Source organism: Delphinus delphis, chromosome 15, assembly GCF_949987515.2.
Source record: "Delphinus delphis chromosome 15, mDelDel1.2, whole genome shotgun sequence".
NCBI classification, from domain to species: domain Eukaryota; kingdom Metazoa; phylum Chordata; class Mammalia; order Artiodactyla; family Delphinidae; genus Delphinus; species Delphinus delphis.
The window spans coordinates 32,230,362-32,246,654 of record NC_082697.1 but is presented as its reverse complement, the minus strand read 5'-3'; the positions used below and the strand labels follow the sequence as shown (position 1 = coordinate 32,246,654).

Here is a 16,293-nt window from a genome sequence, read left to right as displayed (position 1 = left end):
ATACAGGTTTTTGTCTCTCTAGATAGGTTTACTCCTAGGTATTTTATTCTTTTTGTTGCAATGGTAAATGGGAGTGTTTCCTTAATTTCACTTTCAGATATTTCATCATTAGTATATAGGAATGCAAGAGATTTCTGTGCATTAATTTTGTATCCTGCAACTTTACCAAATTCATTGATTAGCTCTAGTAGTTTTCTGGTGGCATCTTTAGGATTCTCTATGTATAGTATCATGTCATCTTCAAACAGTGACAGCTTTACTTCTTCTTTTCCAATTTGTATTATTTTATTTCTTTTTCTCCTCTGATTTCCATGGCTAGGACTTCCAACACTATGTTGAATAATAATGGTGAGAGTGGACATCCTTGTCTTGTTTCTGATCTTAGAGGAAATGCTTTCAGTTTTTCACCATTGAGAATGATGTTTGCTGTGGGTTTGTCATATATGGCCTTTATTATGATGAGGTATGTTCCCTCTATGCTCACTATCTAGAGAGTTTTTATCATAAATGTGTGTTGAATTTTGTCAAAAGCTTTTTCTGCATCTTTTGAAATTACCATATGGTTTTTATTCTTCAATTTGTTAATATGGTGTATCACATTGATTGATTTGCGTATATTGAAGAATCCTTGCATCCCTGGGGTAAATCCCACTTGATGATGGTGTATGATCCTTTTTATGTGTTGGATTCTGTTTGCTAGTATTTTGCTGAGGATTTTTGCATCTATATTCATCAGTGATATTGGTCTGTAATTTTCTTTTTTCATAATATCTTTGTCTGCTTTTGGTATCAGGGTGATGGTGACCTCGTAGAATGAGTTTGGAAGTGTTCCTTCCTCCACAATTTTTTGGAAGAGTTTGAGAAGGATGGGTGTTAGCTCTTCTCTAAATGTTTGATAGAATTAACCTGTGAAGCCATCTGGTCCTGGACTATTGTTTTTTGGAAGATATTTAATCACAGCTTCCAATTTCATTACTTGTGATTGGTCTGTTCATATTTTCACTTTCTTCCTGGTTCAGTCTTGGAAGGTTATACCTTTCTAAGAATTTGTCCATTTCTTCCAGGTTGTCCATTTTATTGGCACAGAGTTGCTTGTAGTCATCTCTTAGGATGCTTTGTATTTCTGCACTGTCTGTTGTAACATCTCCTTTTCATTTCTAATTTTATTGATCTGAGTCCTCTCCCTCTTTTTCTTGATGAGTCTGGCTAATGGTTTGTCAATTTTGTTTATCTTCTCAAAGAACCAGCTTTTAGTTTTATTGATGTTTGCTATTGTTTTCTTTGTTTCTATTTCATTTATTTCTGCTCTGATCTTTATGATTTCATTCCTTCTGCTAACTTTGGGCTTTGTTTGTTCTTCTTTCTCTAGTTCCTTTAAGTGTAAGGTTATTTTGTTTATTTGAGATGTTTGTTGTTCCTTGAGGTAGGTTTGTACTGCTATAAACTTGCCTCTTAGAACTGCTTTTGCTGCATCCCATAGGTTTTGGATCATCGTGTTTTCATTGTCATTTGTCTCTAGGTATTTTTTGATTTCCTCTTTGATTTCTTCAGTTATCTCTTAGTTATTTAGTAACATATTGTTTAGCCTCCATGTTTTTGTTTTATTTTTTTACTTTTTGCCCCCTGTAATTGGTTTCTAATTTCATAGCATTGTGTCAGAAAAGATGCTTGATGTTATTTTAATTTTCTTAAATATACTGAGGCTTGATTTGTGACCCAAGGTGTAATCTGCCCTGGAAAATGTTCCGTGAACACTTGAGAAGAAAGGGTAATTTGCTGTTTTTGGATGGAATGTCCTATAAATATCAATTAAATTTATCTGGTCTATTGTGTCATTTAAAGCTTGTGTTTCCTTATTAATTTTCTCTCTGGATAATCTGTCCATGGGTGTAAGTGAGGTGTTAAAATCCCCCACTATTATTGTGTTACTGTTGATTTCCTCTTTTATAGCTGTTAGTAGTTGCCTTATGTATTGAGGTGCTCCTATGTTGGGTGCATATATAATTATAATTGTTATATCTTCTTCTTGGATTGATCCCTTGATCATTATGTAGTGTCCTTCTTTGTCTCTTGTAACATTCTTTATTTTAAAGTCTATTTTATCTGATATGAGTATTGCTACTCCAGCTTTCTTTTGATTTCCATTTGCATGGAATATCTTTTTCCATCCCCTCACTTTCAGTCTGTATGTGTCCCTAGGTGTGAAATGGGTCTCTTGTCGACAGCATATATATGGGTCTTGTTTCTGTATCCATTCAGTGAATCTGAGTCTTTTGGTTGGAGCATTTAATCCATTCATATTTAAGGTAATTATCGATATGTATGCTCCTATTACAATTTTCTTTATTGTAATGGGTTTGTTTTTGTAAATCCTTTTCTTCTCTTGTGTTTGCTGCCTAGAGAAGTTCCTTTAGCATTTGTTGTAGAGCTGGTTTGGTGGTGCTGAATTCTCTTAGCTTTTGTTTGTCTGTAAAGCTTTTGATTTCTCTGTTGGATCTGAATGAGACCCTAGTCAAGTAGAGTAATCTTGGTTGTAGATTCTTCCCTTTCATCACTTTAAATATATCATGCCACTCCCTTCTGGCTTATAGAGTTTCAGCTGAAAAATCAGCTGTTAATCTTATGGGAGTTCCCTTGTATGTTATTTTTCTTTTTTCCCATGTTGCTTTCAATAATTTTTCTTTGTCTTTAATTTTTGCCAATTTTATTACTATGTGTCTTAGCATGTTTCTCCTTGGGTTTATCCTGCCTGGGACTCTGCACTTTCTGGACTTGGGTGGCTATTTCCTTTCCCATGTTAGGGACGTTTCCAACTATAATCTCTTCACATATTTTCTCAGGTCCTTTCTCTCTCTCTTCTCCTTCTGGGACCCCTATAATGAGAATGTTGTTGTGTTTAATGTTGTCCCAGAGGTCTCTTAGGCTGTCTTCATTACTTTTCATTCTTTTTTCTTTATTCTGTTCTGCAGCAGTGAATTCCACCATTCTGTCTTCCAGGTCACTTATCCGTTCTTTTGCCTCAGTTATTCTGCTATTGATTCCTTCTAGTGTATTTTTCATTTCAGTTATTGTATTGTTCATGTCTGTTTGTTTGTTCTTTAATTCTTCTAGGTGTTTGTTCTTTAATTCTACTAGGTCTTTGTTAAACATTTCTTGCATCTTCTCAATCTTTGTCTCCATTCTTTTTCCAAGGTCCTGGATCATCTTCACTATCATTATTCTGATTTTTTTTCTGGAAGTTTGCCTATCTCCACTTCATTTAGTTGTTTTTCTGGGGTTTTATCTTGTTCCTTCATATGGTACATAGCCCTCTCCCTTTTCATCTTGTGTCTCTTTCTATGAATGTGGTTTTTGTTCCACAGGCTGCAGTATTGTAGTTCATTTTGCTTCTGCTGTCTGCCCTCTCGTGGATGAGGCTATCTATGAGGCTTGTGCAAGTTTCCTGATGGGAATGACGGTGGTGGGTGGAGATGGTGTTACTCTGGTGGCAGAACTCATAAAACTTTAATCCACTTCTCCTCTGATGGGTGAGGCTGAGTTCCCTCCCTGTTGGTTGTTTGGCCTGAGGCAACCCAACACTGGAGCCTACCTGGGCTCTTCAGTGGGGCTAATGGTGGACTCTGGGAGGGCTCATGCCAGAAGTTCCCAGAACTTCTGCTGCCAGTGTCCTTGTCCCCACAGTGAGCCACACCCACCCCCTGCCTCTACAGAAGACCCTCCTATACTAGCAGGTAGGTCTGGTTCAGTCTCCTATGGGGTCACTGCTCCTTCCCCTGGGTCCTGATGTGCACACTACTTTGTGTGTGCCCTCCAAGAGTGGAGTTTCCATTTCCCCAGTCCTGTCAAAATCCTGCACTCAAATCCTGCTAGCCTTCAAAGTCTGATTCTCTAGGAATTTCTCCTCCTGTTGCCAGACCCCCAGGTTGGGAAGCCTGACGTGGGGCTCAGAACCTTCACTCCAGTAGGTGGACTCCTGTGGTATAAGTATTTTTCAGTTTGTGAGTCACCCACCCAGCAGTTATGGGATTTGATTTTATTGTGATCACACTCCTCCTACTGTCTCATTGTGGCTTCTCCTTTGTATTTGGATGTGGGGTATCTTTTCTGGTGTGTTCAAGTGTCTTCCTGTCGATGATTATTCAGCAGTTAGTTGTGATTCCAGTGTTGTTGCAAGAGGGAGTTAGAGCATGTCCTTCTACTCTGCCATCTTGAACCAATCTCCAAAATCTGTCTTCTTAATGGTCACCATAGTTACAGTAGTCTCTGCAGGGCTATTTTACTCATTTAGGTTAACTGTAAATGACTCCCTAAAAACACAGGAATCTTAAGCTTCTGGTTTAATTTTTTACTGTGCACATTTGGAGTTGTTGATCAGGAAAATCTGATTTGGGAATTTTGGTCAAAAAATATCAAAAAAGTTTAAAACAGTCAGATAGGATCACAGGTCCCTGTGAAACAATAGTTATTCACTTAGCTGAAATAACAATAAATGATTTGAAAGCAAATACAGAACAGATCACTAAAAAGGTAGAGAAACTTAAAATGTGTTATCAAAGGAAATTCAAAATATTAAGAAACCTGGTCTTCTTAACAGAGAGAAAAGCCAAATTCAAGTTTTACACCAGCTTACTTTTGAAATATTTTTACTCAATTAAACTTATTTTAAACTTAGTCAATCCTGACCATGTACAAAACTCTTTTCTTGGGGTCCAGTTTCCATAAACCTTCCATCACTTAACTTATTTTAGCACAATTCTAACTTTCAAGTTGTCGAATATCTGGAGAGTGTAATTTTAGATAGACATTCTTAAAAGATAATTATTTTTAAAAGTTCACCTAAAGCTCTTATCTCATTTGCATTTTTTTTCTTAAAGGTTCTTCACATCCAGTTACTTTCCTTGCTGACAAATTTGCAACAGATATAACAAGATTTTATTTAGCTTATATTAAATCTAGGCACAATAAAATATTATACTTAATGTTGATGACGCTAATGACATGTCTGTATTTATTAGATCAACAAGCTTTAATACTGAATATTTCTCAGTTCACATGAACCTAATACTCATTTAGCTTAATTTTTCTTGTATTTAGAATTATTTGGTTTGTAAGCACTTACTTTTCTTTAAGCCAATTAAATAGAGTTCATCCACAAATCAGCAAATCAACCTCCAAAGGTTATCCAAAGACACATACAAGGACACAAACAAACAGAGACATAATAGTTCTCATTTCAAAATTTCAGTCCTGAGTCAGGTACAGCAATGTAAAACCCATCAATTTACAAAAAGAGATTGGATTAAAATCAGGTTTCTGGCAGATAGAACAAATCAAGCTCACTTGTCTAGATGGCTGAATTTTTACAGAAAAGTCACTTAGGTTTTTTATTTATCCTTGACAAGTCAATTTCTAAATTACTTTACCCTCTTTTCAAAGTTTGCATTTTAAAAAGATGGCAGAGATGAGGGTTCCTGAGAAGACCAGATAGGACATTTGCATCTCAAAGATACAGGCAAGTTATTCCTAGGATGACTTTGTTTCTCCTTTGTTTAATATTTACAAGCCTCTTAAGATAAATAGGGAAGGTAGTCAATCAACTTGTTTCCCACTGTCAAAGTTACCTGGGGCTCCTGTGGGGAAATTAGAATCAGACACCTCAAGTCCAAGTGAGTCATCTGGCCTCTTACAGGATGTTGGTGCAAGGGAAATTGCCCTGCTGCGGAAGTGGCTCCTGGGCCAAATTGGGTCCCTTGTCGGGTCTTAGATGATGATACTGAAATGCCCAAGGTCGCGAGGCCCCTCCACAAGACCACCAGAGTCGAGAGTCAAAGCCAAACGGCAAGGGTCATTTATTGCAGGTTCGAACCTGGACCTCCGCGCACTCCTTGCCCGTGACGCTAAGAGGCCCTGGCGGAGTTTAGTACAGCTCTTTTATAGACCGGCACAAATATAGTCGCCGATTGGTTGACTTTTAAACAAAGACACTAGTCGCCGATTGGTTGACTTTTAAACAGAGACACTAGTCGCCGATTGGTTGACTTTTAAACAAAGACACTAGTCGCCGATTGGTTGACTTTTAAACAGAGACACTAGTCGCCGATTGGTTGACTTTTAAACAAAGACGCTAGTCGCCGATTGGTTGACTTTTAAACAAAGACACTAGTCGCCGATTGGTTGACTTTTAAACAGAGACACTAGTCGCCGATTGGTTGACTTTTAAACAAAGACGCTAGTCGCCGATTGGTTGACTTTTAAACAGAGACACTAGTCGCCGTCTGATTGGTTGGACGGTTGCGGGGGGGCGGGGGTCAGCAGGCGTAATTACAGAAGCGAGAGCGGCTGGTTAAGTTTCGGTTTCCTGAGGTTTTGTTTCTTAATTAGAAATACTTAAGGCGGGGCCATGGTCGCAAAAAGAAATAGTGCAAACAGGAGGACTGATACAACCCTAGCAGTGCTGCGGCCTCCACCAGCCCAACGGCAGGGCGTCGGGAGGCTGTGCGCCCAACTTCAGGCGGCGCTCCCAAATGTGGCAAGCCCAGCGCCGCGCCCTGGAATGGTCCTTTTTTCGGCCCTCCCCCTCCGGAAAGAACAGAAAAGAAATTCCAGGAAAAGCACAAATTGAATGCAGGGCGTCAACTCAGTCCTATTCTCACCAAACTAGAACATAGCCCCCTCATTCCCCCCTTTCTCATGAACCAGAGGAGCCAATCTTGGGTCCTCAAGGCTCCGTTTCTTCAATTTCTGAGGCCTCGCAGGGCTGATATTGTGTTCTTAATATCATTAGCTGGACTGTATTTATTCTTTCGCGAACAAAATTCATGACTTTACTGAGTATACAGGGGCCTATAGTGAGGAGGAGAAGGAGGCATAGTAGAGGGCCCAGGATGGGGAGGAGGAAGGGGAGCATCCCATGAAATCCTGACCAAAGGGGATTATCCGCTAATTCTTGCCGGCGGCGAGCTAGGTCTTCCTGGAGCTGGTGGATCTTATTTCTTACAATGCCTGATTTATTTGCATAGAAACAACATTTTTCTTTTAGGGCGAGGCATATCCCACCCTGTTCAGCTGTCAGTAAGTCTAAGCCCCTCCTATTCTGTAGGACCACCTCGGCCAGCGAATCTAATTGGTCCTGTAAGTCCTGAATGGTCCCAGAGAGAGTTTCTACATCTTCTATTAATTGCCTTGACAGCTGACTATAGGAGTGAAGGGAGACCCCAAGACCTGTACTCCCTGTGGCCACAGCTCCTGTAATTCCTAATCCTACCAGGAGGGGTAGGACTGTAATGGCTCGTTTGGTTCTGCCTGCCCAGAGGTCAAAGCTGGGAATGGGCAACGGGGTGTCTCCCGAGATCAGGTCTACATTGGGGAGAAGGGTGGCCAGGGTGCAGACCCCTGTCCAATTCGGGGGTAAATAGGTGTATGCTAGGTTACTTCCACAGACAAAGACAGTGGTATTAGGACTACAGAGGGAGGAGTTCACGGGGATATATTGACTACATCCAGTGGATGAAAGGATTCCCAAGTCAATACTGGCGTTAGAGAGGGAATCGTTCTTGACAAAGCATGAGGTATTAAAGGTGGTTGAAAATTTTGAAAATTGTATGGGGAACGGCTCGGGGAGTGAAGTAGGGTTACATCGTTCGCTGATATTTAAATTGGCGAAGGTGGGGATGGCTATAGGGCGGGGCGGTCCTTGAGGAAGGCAGAGCCAGCAATCCTGTGCTAAGTTGGGGTTGGTGGTATTCAAAAGCGCAAAAGTAGCTTCTAGTATGGACATGGTCTGGGAGTCCAATTCAGAGGGATCGACCTTAGGGAGAATTAGGGGGTGGTAGCTGAGCTGTGGGTACAGATGCCGATAGGCCTCTTCTATTTGTCTTCGGGTTTCTATCTGGCGCACTGCGTCCTGGGGCCCCCCACCGTCTGACATATGTGTGGGGGCCCTGGTATTCCAGCATACCGGGGTCCCGGGGGTGCCAGTGCATCCAGCCTGAAGGTATTTATTATCATCACTAATGGTGGGGCTTTTATTATTCTGTAGTATGGCTGTGAAATAAGTCTTGTTATTGGCCCCTATACATTGCTGGTAAGAGGAATAGCACATGCTATGCATTGATTCCTGGAAGGTAGAACAGGGGCAAGTAGCTCGAGGGGGAAGTGGCTTAGGCTTATGGTAGCATTGCCAGTTTTGAGAGGCCCCGGTAACCCTATATTCCTGAACAAGATACGCAGTTATGCCCCCGCAGTCCTGCATATGAGTATACCCTCGGGGAACAACAGGAGTCTCCATAGTACCTCCCCTGCACTCGCACGGTGCACCATATAGTAGTTGTATTAAAGTATTCTTATTGGGGGGAGGGCCGAATCCTCCCCTCGTGGCCCGAGGGTTGAGGGTTAGGACTATCATTAGGGCTATCAGCAGTACCTTGGTCATCATGGGGGAGGGTACGGCGCAAAGTCAGTTTGAGGGGATTGTTCTTACTCCGGTCAACAGTCCAGGTGACGTCAGCTTTAGTGGACTTGATGAGGTCAGAAAATGGGTCCACCGGCTTGACGTGCGTGTGATGGATCCAGGCAGCTATGCTGTCCACCTTAATGGCTGTCGGCGTTGTCAGGATGATCTGGTAAGGTCCTTTCCACCTGGGTTCTAGGGTCTCTTGTCGATGGCGTTTGACAAGGACCCAGTCACCTGGCCGGAGCTGGTGTGGAGTAGGTGGGGGTCCTGTTGCATATAGCTCTTTTAGTTTGGGCCAGATTGTCTCGTGTATCCGCTGTAAGGCTTGGAGGGAAGACAGGAGATTATTTTCTGGGTCCAATTGGATAAGGTTAGTCTTTAGATTAGGGATGATAGGAGGAGGCCTACCATGCATTATTTCATAGGGAGTAAATCCTAGCTTATAGGGGGAATTTCGCACCCTAAACAGAGCGTAGGGGAGTAGGACTACCCAGTTAGCGCCAGTCTCCATGGTCAATTTAGTCAAGGTCTCTTTTAGAGTTCTATTCATCCTTTCTACCTGTCCTGAACTCTGGGGGCGGTATGCACAATGTAATTTCCAATTAGCCCCAAGTATGGAAGCCAGATCCTGACTTACCTTAGAAACGAAGGCTGGCCCGTTGTCGGACCCTATCATAACTGGAAAGCCATACCTGGGCAGGATGTCTTCTAGTAGCTTCTTAGCTACTATTCGTGCAGTCTCATTCTTGGTTGGGAATGCCTCAGTCCAACCTGAAAAGGTATCTATAAACACCAGTAAATATTTATACCCATATTTGCCAGGCTTTACCTCCGTGAAGTCCACTTCCCAGTAGGCTCCAGGTTGGTTTCCTCTCTCCCGGATGCCAGTGGTTGGCGGGTGGGTGCTGGCATTATGGAGTTGGCAGACTGCACAGTCAGCAACCAGTCGTTCAGTCTTCTCGGAGACATTTTTAATTTTAAGTCCAGTCTGCCTGATGAGATCCTGTAGCCGTCGGGCACCCAAGTGGGTGCTACGGTGGATCCGTTCAAGGACCAGGGTTCCTAGTCTCTCAGGAAGGAGGATATTGTTTTTAGCGTCCCGCCACCATCCGTCTCTAACCTGGGTTAGAGGAAGCTTGCTCATCCATCTGATGTCATCCTCCGAGTAGTCGGGTTGGGGCGGTAGTTCCCGGGGGCCTGGATCCGGCAGTTGCAGGGGAAGTAATGGTATTGGAGTGTGTGCCGCCTTTCGAGCCGTCTGGTCTGCCAAATTGTTGCCTCGGGTGACTGGATTCGTGGGTTTTTGATGCCCCGGGCAGTGTACAATGGCTAGCTTTTTGGGTTCCCATATGGCCGCTAGCAAGGCCAGGATTTCCTCTTTGTTCTTGATGTCTTTGCCCTCTGCTGTGAGTAGTCCCCTCTCTCGGTATATTGCCCCATGTATATGTGCGGTAGCGAAAGCATACCGGCTGTCTGTGTATATGGTAGCTTTTTGGCCTTTGCTCATCTTGAGAGCTTGGGTCAGGGCAATTAATTCAGCTTTTTGGGCTGAGGTCCCTGGGGGGAGAGTCTCTGCCCATATCACCTCAGTTTCTGATGTTACTGCTGCCCCCGCATACCTCTGACCTTGCTGGACAAAGCTGCTGCCGTCAGTGAACCATGTGACTTGTGCATCCGGTAGGGGCTGGTCACGTAGGTCTTCCCGAACCCCATGGATCTGGGCCAGTACCTCTGCACAGTCATGGAGTGGGGAGTCCAAATCTGGGTCAGGTAATAGGGAGGCAGGGTTTAATGCCCGCGGCGGAGTGTAGCTGATTCTGAGGGGATTTAACAGTAGACCCTGGTAGTGGACCAATCGAGCATTGCTCATCCATCGGTCGGGAGGCTGTTTGAGAACCCCGTCGATGGCGTGGGGGGTGGTGACATGTAACTCCTGCCCCATAGTTAGTTTGTCAGCATCCTTTACCATTAGGGCCGTGGCGGCGATCATCCGGAGGCAAGGAGGCCAGCCGGCAGCCACTGGGTCCAATTTTTTTGATAGGTAAGCAACAGGCCGGGGCCAAGGACCGAGGGGCTGGGTCAACACGGCCTTAGCTATGCCTTTGCTTTCATCTACAAAGAGGTGGAAGGGCTTGGAGACATCAGGGAGACCCAGGGCGGGTGCGGACAGCAAGGCAGTTTTGATCTGCTGAAATGACTGCTCAGCCTCTTCTGTCCATTCAAAGGGCGTCTGCTCTTTGGTGGCTAGGTATAGCGGTTTGGCCATTTCAGCAAATTTGGGTATCCATAAACGGCAGAACCCAGCCGACCCCAAAAATTCCCTCACCTGTCGAGGCGTGGTGGGTCTGGGGATGCGGAGGACGGTTTCCTTCCGTGCATCTGTGAGCCATCGTTGCCCCCCTTTCAATAGGTATCCCAGGTAAGTTACCTCAGGCCTGCAGATCTGTGCTTTCTTGGCAGAGGCTCGGTATCCCAGGGTGCCGAGAGTCCGTAGGAGGTTTCTGGTTCCCTGCAGGCAGGCTTCAGCGGTCTCAGCAGCTATTAAGAGATCATCAACATACTGCAGAAGGGTTACATTGGGGTTTTGTCTCCGGTACTCACTGAGATCCTCGTGTAGGGCCTCATCAAACAAGGTAGGCGAGTTTTTGAATCCTTGGGGAAGTCTGGTCCAGGTGAGTTGTCCGTTTATACCTCTCTCGGGGTCTGACCATTCGAAGGCAAAGAGTTCTTGACTTTTGGGCGCCAAGGGTAAACTAAAAAAGGCATCTTTGAGGTCCAGCACAGTATACCATTGTTTTTCTGGACAAAGGGCGCTCAAAAGAGTATATGGATTGGGCACAGTAGGATGGATGTCTATGACCCGTCTGTTAACTTCCCTCAGGTCCTGCACTGGGCGGTAGTCTTTACTGTTAGGTTTGCGGACTGGCAGCAGGGGTGTATTCCAGGCCGACTGGCAGGGACGCAGTATCCCCAGGTCAAGAAGCCGGCGAATATGAGGAGTGATACCAGTCTTGGCCTCTAAGGGCATGGGATACTGTCGGACACGTGCAGGATCTGCCCCCGGTTTGATCTCTATGAATAGGGCTGGGCGGTGTTTGGCTAGTCCCATCCCCCCTGTTTCTGCCCATGCTTCGGGGAACTGCTGAAGCCATAACTCTATATCTTGATTTTGGGAGGGTGGTTCCTGGTGAAGTCGGTACTCATCTTCCAAGTTCAGGGTGAGCACAGATATGGGTTGGTCGTGAGGGTCTGTTACGATTGGCCCCTCTGGCCGAAAATGAATTTGTGCTCCCATTTTAGTGAGTAAGTCTCTCCCCAGTAAGGGGCAAGGGCTATCGGGAATGACCAGAAAGGTATGGGTTACCCTTCCCGTGCCCAAGTCCACAGTTCTCTGAGTGGTCCAAAGGTAACGTTTGACTCCCGTAGCTCCCTGGACCCAGGAGGATTTGTTAGAAATTTTCCCGTGGGGCTTAACCAAGACCGAATGCTGTGCCCCTGTATCCACCAGGAATTGGACTGGTTTCCCCTCCACTCGTAGGGTTACCCTGGGTTCGGGGAGGGGGTCCGAACCCCGTCCCCCCTACTTTGTATCATGTGTAAACAGGACTGGGGTGGCGTTCGGTTGCCATTGCCCCTGGTTGAGGCGCGGCTGCCTTTTCTTGGGGCATTCCCGAGCCCAGTGGCCCTTTTCCTTGCAATAGGCACATTGATCTCTATCCAATGGTCGCCTGGAAGGTCGAGTGGCTGGGGGGCCCTCTTGGTCTTTCTGAACAATGGCGGCCAAGACTTTAGTCATTTTCTCAGTGGCTTTAAGTTGTTTATCCTCTGGGGCGTCCCGGTTATTAAAGACGCGCTGGGCGATACGGAGTAAGTCCTGTATCTGTTTGCCCTCCAGATCTTCTAACTTCTGGAGTTTCTTTTTAATATCAGGGGCTGCCTGGTTAACGAAGGACATTACAATGGCGGCCTGATTTTCGGGGGCCTCTGGATCCATAGGGGTATACTGCCTAAAGGCTTCCATTAATCTTTCTAAATAAGAGGAGGGAGTTTCTGTTTTACCTTGTACGATTGAATATACCTTGGCCAAATTAGTGGGCTTGCGCGCGGCAGCCCGGAGACCCGCCATTAGAGTCTGGCGATAAATGAGCAGTCGTCCCCTACCTTCTCCGGTGTTATAGTCCCAATCATCCTGCGGGGGGCGAGTTAAGGGAAAGGCTGCATTGATGAGGTCAGGGTTAGCGGTGGGTTGACCATCATCTCCAGGAACCAGTTTTCTCGCCTCCAGCTGGATTCGCTCCCGTTCTTCGGTAGTGAATAGGATCCGGAGGAGCTGTTGGCAGTCATCCCAGGTGGGCCGATGAGTGAACATAACGCTATCTAGAAGAGCTATCAAGTCTTTAGGATTATCAGAAAAACGGGCATTCTGGGTTTTCCAATTATATAGGTCACTGGTAGAGAATGGCCAATACTGGAGTCGGGGGTTCCCTGTCTCATCGGGAGGGCCTATTTCTCGCAGGGGTAGGGCTATGGTAGAATCAGGATGGCGGAACCCTGGGTCGCGCTGAGTGCGTCCGCGAGTGCGCCCAGCCGGCCCCTGGGAATTATTTTCATTGGGCAGGGGGACCGGTAGTGCCTCTGCCTCTCGGTCCTCCGGTTCTGGCCTGGGTGGCCCTCCGGGAGGGGCTGCAGGAGGTTCTACCAAGGGGAGAGGAGCAGAGCCAGGAGCAGGAAGGGGGACTGGTTGTGGGGCCACAGGAGGAGATTGATATGGGGGGGGGGTCTAGGAGAAGGAGGTCTTGGCTGTCAGAGAGTATGGGTGCAGTTCGGGTCTGAGGCTTGGGAGGTTTAGTTGGTCGGGCCGCAAGGATCTTATATGACCCTGATGACAAAAAGGGGGTCATCCAGGGAGGAGGGTTTTCTACCAGGTCCTGCCATACCAGGATGTAGGGGATCTGGTCCGGATGGCCTTCTTTTCCTGGCAAGAAAACTCTAGATTTAACTTTTAGGATTATAGGAAGACAAAAGGTACCCTCGGTGGGCCAGCCAACCCCGAAAGTTGGCCATTCAGAGCGGCAGAAGGTAATTAGTTTTCTTCTCCAGATATCCAGACTGAAGTTGTGTCCTCGGGACTTTACATCCCCGAAATTAGCGAGAAGGAGGGAGAGGGGGGTACTCTGTGCTTGGCCCATGTCTAGGTCCTGTAAGAGATTGATTAGAAAAGGTTACTCTGAAAACAAAAGTGATTAAGAGCAGTCCCAATAGCGGAGTCTGTAAAAGGAGGAAGGGGAGGTTATCGCGTGCGCGCTTCAGATGGGCTGCCAGCCCCAGATGGGTCGTGGTGGACGTCTCCAACCACACCCGACTAGGTGTCCTATAGCGCGTCCGCCAGGACTGTCCTAGTCCCCAAAACAGAAGGTACCCTGAGCCGGCTTACTTACCGATCGGTTGTCAGCGATGACCCGTTGACCTGATGTCTGGTGGGCTTGGGGGCATCCCGGACGAGCCCCCAAATGAAATGCCCAAGGTCGCGAGGCCCCTCCACAAGACCACCAGAGTCGAGAGTCAAAGCCAAACGGCAAGGGTCATTTATTGCAGGTTCGAACCTGGACCTCCGCGCACTCCTTGCCCGTGACGCTAAGAGGCCCTGGCGGAGTTTAGTACAGCTCTTTTATAGACCGGCACAAATATAGTCGCCGATTGGTTGACTTTTAAACAAAGACACTAGTCGCCGATTGGTTGACTTTTAAACAGAGACACTAGTCGCCGATTGGTTGACTTTTAAACAAAGACACTAGTCGCCGATTGGTTGACTTTTAAACAGAGACACTAGTCGCCGATTGGTTGACTTTTAAACAAAGACGCTAGTCGCCGATTGGTTGACTTTTAAACAAAGACACTAGTCGCCGATTGGTTGACTTTTAAACAGAGACACTAGTCGCCGATTGGTTGACTTTTAAACAAAGACGCTAGTCGCCGATTGGTTGACTTTTAAACAGAGACACTAGTCGCCGTCTGATTGGTTGGACGGTTGCGGGGGGGGGGGTCAGCAGGCGTAATTACAGAAGCGAGAGCGGCTGGTTAAGTTTCGGTTTCCTGAGGTTTTGTTTCTTAATTAGAAATACTTAAGGCGGGGCCATGGTCGCAAAAAGAAATAGTGCAAACAGGAGGACTGATACAACCCTAGCAGTGCTGCGGCCTCCACCAGCCCAACGGCAGGGCGTCGGGAGGCTGTGCGCCCAACTTCAGGCGGCGCTCCCAAATGTGGCAAGCCCAGCGCCGCGCCCTGGAATGGTCCTTTTTTCGGCCCTCCCCCTCCGGAAAGAACAGAAAAGAAATTCCAGGAAAAGCACAAATTGAATGCAGGGCGTCAACTCAGTCCTATTCTCACCAAACTAGAACATAGCCCCCTCAATACTAAATCAGGCTCCTGTGCTCCAGGGGTTAACATAGAAACTTCTATTTGATCCCCATGGGTAGGGGAAACAGGAGGTGGTGAATATGATGGCAGCATCGTGGGATGGGTGCAGTTGGAACAACTGCCAGTGCAGCCTGCTCTTTTGCAAAACACTTCCAACTGGAGATCATATAATAATTGAGTGAGCCATTTAGGGTCCATCGTTCTTCTGATCTTAAATATTGGGTCCACACCCTATTACAATAGTACATCATGTCTTTCTTACAAAGGCTCATGGCTATGTTTCACCCATTTATCTAATGTATGCCTCAAAGGGCTCTCTTTCAGGATAGATGGAGTATTTCCCATTTTTATAAGTTTGATAACACAAAAGACGAAAACAAATTCCAACACAAAAGGCCCAAACAAATTCTGACATCGACACACACAAAAATAAGACCAAAACCAAAGAACTGGTTCCTGAATGGCGTAGACTTACCCTACGAAACCAACGAACTAGTAGACTTACCCTACAAAACTAAAGAACTAGTTCTCAATGAACCGTCTTCAAATCAGGTAGAGTCCAACAATAATTCCCCCCTCCAATAGGGTACCCCAATCAAACAAATTGCCTTATGCCATAAGGGAAAACCCAAATTGAGAGGGGAATATGTTCCCAGTGTGCATGCGGGAGCGACCTACCCTACAAAATTGAGTCTGTCAACTCACAACACAAAAGGATACACAAAACCAAAATAAGACCAAGACCAAAACAAATGAACTGGTTACCGAATTGGGTAGATTTACCCTACAAAATGGAGTCTGTGGACTCGCAGAAGTTGGTCGGTTCCTTCCTTCAACTGCCAAGTGCTGGGGTAGCCGGTGCCGCTTCAGGGAATTTTGAAGGGAAGATCCTCAGGACAAATAGTCCTGGCAGCTCTTAGGGCCTTGCCCCGATGTTCCCTGACTGGGGCCGGCTAGCCACGAGCAACAAGGCTCCTGGCTGGCTAAGACAAATTTGTTACTGAGCCCAAGCTCACTCTGCTCACCACATGACAGGCCAATAAATCAGAGACGAGGTGTTGAGGCAAGGAATACGACTTTATTTGGAAAGCTGGCAGACCAAGAATATGGCAGACTGAAGTCTCAAAATAACCATCTTATCAGGGTTTGGATGCCAGTTTCTTTTATAGCACAGAGAGGGGGAGGAGATGAAGAAGTAAAGTAAAAAGGCCATAAGTTTTACAAATGTCCCCTGGAATGGCCAGACTCGGGGAGGGGATGTGTTAATTTCTTCTTTTTTGTAGCCATCCACAGATGGACAGGTTCCGGATGTTTCCCTGAACAAAGGCACTTTGATTTAACATTCAGGCAGAGAGGCAGTGTTCCCCAAGGCAGGCTAGTATGTATAGACAGTATCCTTTGAGTGAACAGAAGTAGCAGAAAG

At 45.9% G+C, this 16,293-nt stretch overlaps 2 protein-coding genes across 2 annotated transcripts; both read right to left on the bottom strand.

The window, feature by feature from the left end:
• Positions 1-6,718: 6,718 nt before the first annotated feature.
• Positions 6,719-8,287, bottom strand: LOC132437630 (syncytin-1-like). The gene has a single exon (XM_060030973.1). It carries the CDS (start codon positions 8,285-8,287, stop codon positions 6,719-6,721), a length of 1,569 nt encoding a protein of 522 aa, XP_059886956.1.
• LOC138414270 (uncharacterized) lies at positions 8,025-13,641 on the bottom strand. The gene is given in 2 exon segments (XM_069541378.1): positions 8,025-13,147; positions 13,254-13,641. Coding segments are annotated over 2 exon segments (5,193 nt in total). The 3' UTR covers positions 8,025-8,342.
• Positions 13,642-16,293: the final 2,652 nt, after the last annotated feature.